The 4,032-nt window shown below is 43.8% G+C and overlaps 1 protein-coding gene across 2 annotated transcripts in view; it reads right to left on the bottom strand.

Annotated features, from left to right (window-relative positions):
- Positions 1 to 2,926: 2,926 nt before the first annotated feature.
- CCDC40 (coiled-coil domain containing 40) overlaps positions 2,927 to 4,032 on the bottom strand; it is a 43,432-nt gene continuing 42,326 nt past the window's right edge. For both annotated transcript variants that reach the window (XM_048491515.1, XM_048491514.1), the window contains one exon: positions 2,927 to 3,245. In XM_048491515.1, the coding sequence (XP_048347472.1) occupies positions 3,000 to 3,245 (246 nt within the window). In that variant the 3' untranslated portion in view covers positions 2,927 to 2,999. The remainder of the gene's footprint in view (positions 3,246 to 4,032) is intronic.

The following is a 4,032-nucleotide window of genomic DNA, read 5'->3' as shown; positions in this document are numbered from 1 at the left end:
TCAAAATTCCGGAACGATCACGTGACAGGAGCAACCAGTCATGTGACCCATTCCGTTCTCTCTCCCCCCCCCTTTTTTTGCTGTCAAGTCAAAGCTGAGTTATGGCGAGCCCGTATGCAAACTTCATCGGCGGGTTGCCGTTGCCTGCGTCACCCACCTGGCATTCCTTAAATTTTCCCATTCAGATAATAGTTGCCAGGCTGACCGTGCTTAACTTGGGAGATCTAACGAGATCAGGCTAGTTTGGGACTATCCAGGTCAGTTCTGCTCCTTTAGAGCGGGGTGGGGAGGGGTTGCAGGTGGAAATGCATGTTTGGAAATGTAGGGAGCAGCAGTGGCGCAGTGGTTAAGAGCAGGTGTACTCTAATCTGGAGGGTCGGGGTTTGAGTCCCTGCTCTGCGGCTTGAGCTGTGGAAGCTTATCTGGTGACCTAGATTAGCTTGTGCATTCCAACACATGCCAGCTGGGTGACCTTGGGCTAGTCACAGTTCTTCTGAGCTCTCTCAGTTCCACCTACCTCACAGGGTGTTTGTTGTGAGGGGGGAAGGGAACGGAGTTTGTAAGCCCCTTTGAGTCTCCTTGCAGGAGAAAAAGGGGCAGAGCGAGAGGGAACTGCGCCCAGAGCATGCACGTGCTCTGCGCCCCTGCCATGGTGGCACCGCCCACCCCAGAACGCCCCCACCACAGGGGTGCTACGCCTCTGGAAAGAGAGGATATAAATCCAACTCTTCTTCTATGTAGGGAGGTTTTAAGGGTCGTATGACTGAAGGTTGCAACTAGGCAGGTATAAAATGAGGAGCTGTCACTAAATTATCACAATAATCTCCTGGATTCTTCTGCTAAATTTGAGTAATATTATTTTAGACACTGTCCATATCACACTTCAGGATGGTGGCATTGCTGCATTTCAAGAGAAGGTATGTCTCTTAATGTATTTGTACTCAGCTAAATATAAATTGAATCAAGACAATCACACAACAAAACAAAGCCAGATTAAAAACCATCCAGGATATTTGTGGTCTCTCTTCAAGAGTGTAGCCCAATTTGTAACATAAAAATGTGTTCTGTTAGGGCAAAAGTTGTAACCTAGACTTTAAAAAACTTGCCCTTCTTCCTCCAAGAATCTGGTGGTGAGTACTGTCACATAAAAGCTTATTCTGAAATAAACTTTGCTAGTTCTAAAATGCCAGAGGACTCCTGTTTTATTTTGCTGCTTCAAACCAATATGGCTTCTCATCTGGAATTATAATCCAGATTGCATACATGATTCCTCTTTGTTACTTAGTCTCACAACAAATCCATGAGTTAGATTAGAAGTGATTGTTCTAAGTCCATCCATTTAACTTGATGGCAGAGTGAGTATATGAACCCAAGCATTATCATGTCTATTAGCAACACTTGGCAATACTCTGCCCCCTTGTGGTAGCTTCAGGTTTCTCGCCAGCCCCTGTAAAAGAATCAGAATATAATCATCTGCCTCTTGCTGTTTTCTACTATTGGTCTGCATCTAAAGGACAAAGGCACATAGTCAAAGAGTGTGCGTGTTTTCAAAATGGCGTATATACAAAGGGCAAAGGCTTGCTTTATGCAACACATGTTGTACTTGGGAATGCATTTCTGGGTGCAAAACACATCAATTTTAAGTCAGTTCTGATGGGGACCAACATATATAAATTATGAGTTTCATTTCAGATCTTGCTCAGTACTCCTACGCAGAAAAGGGCTGACCCTGTTAAGGCTGCTCATTGAGTTGGACCGCACAAGCAGGACAATATTCTTCAAGTCATGATAAACCAGTTGCAACACAGAGCGTTGTGTTCAAATTCTGTTTTTGTTTGGGAACAAAATATACCAACCTGGGAACATCCTTTGTTAAAATGAGCTATACACCTTATTCTCCAACGATTCTGGGAACTGAATTGCTGAAAAAGAGGGAGGGTGGGACGCTGCCAGCCAGTCCTCCATCATGCTTGAATTTTGCTGAGCTGACTTAAAACTCCATCCAAGAACCGGGTGCCTGGCCACTGTCACATCTGGCTGCCGCCCCAAAGAGGCTTCTGGATGGCGTGGAGAGGCATCCCAGTTCTGGGGGAGGGGCAGCAGCTGCATGCCAGTGGAATCACTCCTTTGCCAGGGCAAGTGCCCCCAGGAGAGCAAATCCACCGGTACATCCACATGCCACTTCCTCTGGCCAATTTGCTCCTGTCCTGGATGGGGCTCAAAAGGAGCTTTGACTCTTAAAAGCTTACATCCTGAAATGTTGTTGGTCTATAAAGGGCTACTAGACTCCAATCTAACTGTTGTATTATAGACCAAAATGGTTACCCTCTGAAAATAAACATGCTAACACAGCAAAGATAAACAAGGTGTGCAACTGTGAATATCTCTTTTTACACAATATGGAACAGTGTGAAACGTCATCTACGTGAATGAGGAACTAAACAGTGTGAAATCCTAAATGAGAACAGTATCAGAAAAATGGAATTAGTATTGCTGTCTGTGACAAGTTATTCCAACATTCCTTTCCAAGAAACCAGTGGTGGGATTCAGCAGGTTCACACCACTTTGGCAGAACAGGTTGTTAAAATGGTGCTTGTAAACAATTAGTTGTTAAATTATTTAAATCTCACCACTGCAACCGGTTGTTACATTATTTGAATACCACCCACTGCAACAAACTACCAAGAATTCAAAATGCAGCTGAACTCTGAGATTAGTGACTGTCCTTGAATTTTAAAGCAAAGCACAAACCGGAAGTGCTTAGAAGATTGTTTGAAGGAGATGAAAATTCACCACTGGCCCACTAAATTAAATCTGCTGCCAACCCTAAATTAAATCTGCTGCCAACCTGGGTCCAGGCCCACAACTTGCTTTTCTTTCTTTTTATATACTCTCCCCATGCCAGACATGAGACTATAGTCTTGCACTCATTCTCAAATGTATTTTATTTGTAACTTTTCCAAAATGAAAAAGTTCCAGCTCTGATTCTCTGCCCTCTGCTACACTGTTTGCGTCCCCAGCCTGGAATGCAAAGCTTGGCTGAGTCTTTGCAAAAACTTGTGGTACTGAGGACACTCCTGCAGGATTTGATGGATGATGACGTTAATGGTATGTAGTCGCGTCTCCAGCTTCTGCCGTTCAATCCGTATCATCAGCTCGGTGCGGCACAGTGAGTGGTATTTCCCTTCCTTCACTGACTGCATGTGCTTCAGGCGTCCTTGATTGGCCACAATCTCTGTAAGGTTCTGAGAAGAGAAACAAAGCTTTAGAGGTAAGAAGCTGCAAGGACATAAAGAACATTAACCTCCAAAGGATTTTGGGGCAGAAGAAATGGTTTGGCTAAAATCTATTCTGACTGAAAGATCCATGTTTACAGGCCAGTAGTGATTTTTTAGAAGGTCCCCAAAAGAAATCAATGAAAGGACATATACTACTGGACAATACAAACCTGTACCCTGATATTAGTACATCAGTAACTGGGAAGTATTGCTTTGGAGCTTACTAAATCTAATAAACGCTGGTTTAAATAAGCCGTGGTTCAAATCTCTGTAAGGTAGCTCACAAAATCAGCCTTGGGCAAGTCATGAGCAGATACTCTAAGCCCTTAAAACCTGGGACCAATACATCTGAAGCAGATGTGTAGTGCCAATATGGTCTCAACAATAACTTTAAAAGTACAAAAACCTTAGCTCAATCAGCAACCAAACTAAAACACAAGTGTTAAAATCCTTCAAAACTGGATTTTTGGTCAGGGGAGGAATGTTTATGTTAGCAGTACCAACATTTCAGAGTATCTTTAGGAGACCCTCCTGATGATACCACCCAGGTTTGGTGAAGTTTGATTCAGGGGGTCCAAAGTTATGGACCCTCAAAAGGGTAGTCCCCATCTACTATTAGCTTCCATTGGAAATAATGGATGATGGGAGAAGCCATTTTGGGGATCCATAACTTTGGACCCCCTAAACCCGTAGTGGCGAACCTTTGGCATTCCAGATGTTTTGGACTACAATTCCCATCAGCCCCTGCCAGCAT

Source organism: Sphaerodactylus townsendi, linkage group LG03 (assembly GCF_021028975.2).
Source record: "Sphaerodactylus townsendi isolate TG3544 linkage group LG03, MPM_Stown_v2.3, whole genome shotgun sequence".
In the NCBI taxonomy this organism is placed as follows: Eukaryota; Metazoa; Chordata; class Lepidosauria; order Squamata; family Sphaerodactylidae; genus Sphaerodactylus; species Sphaerodactylus townsendi.
Note: the sequence above shows the minus strand (reverse complement) of the source record. Positions and strands in the feature narration are given on the sequence as shown.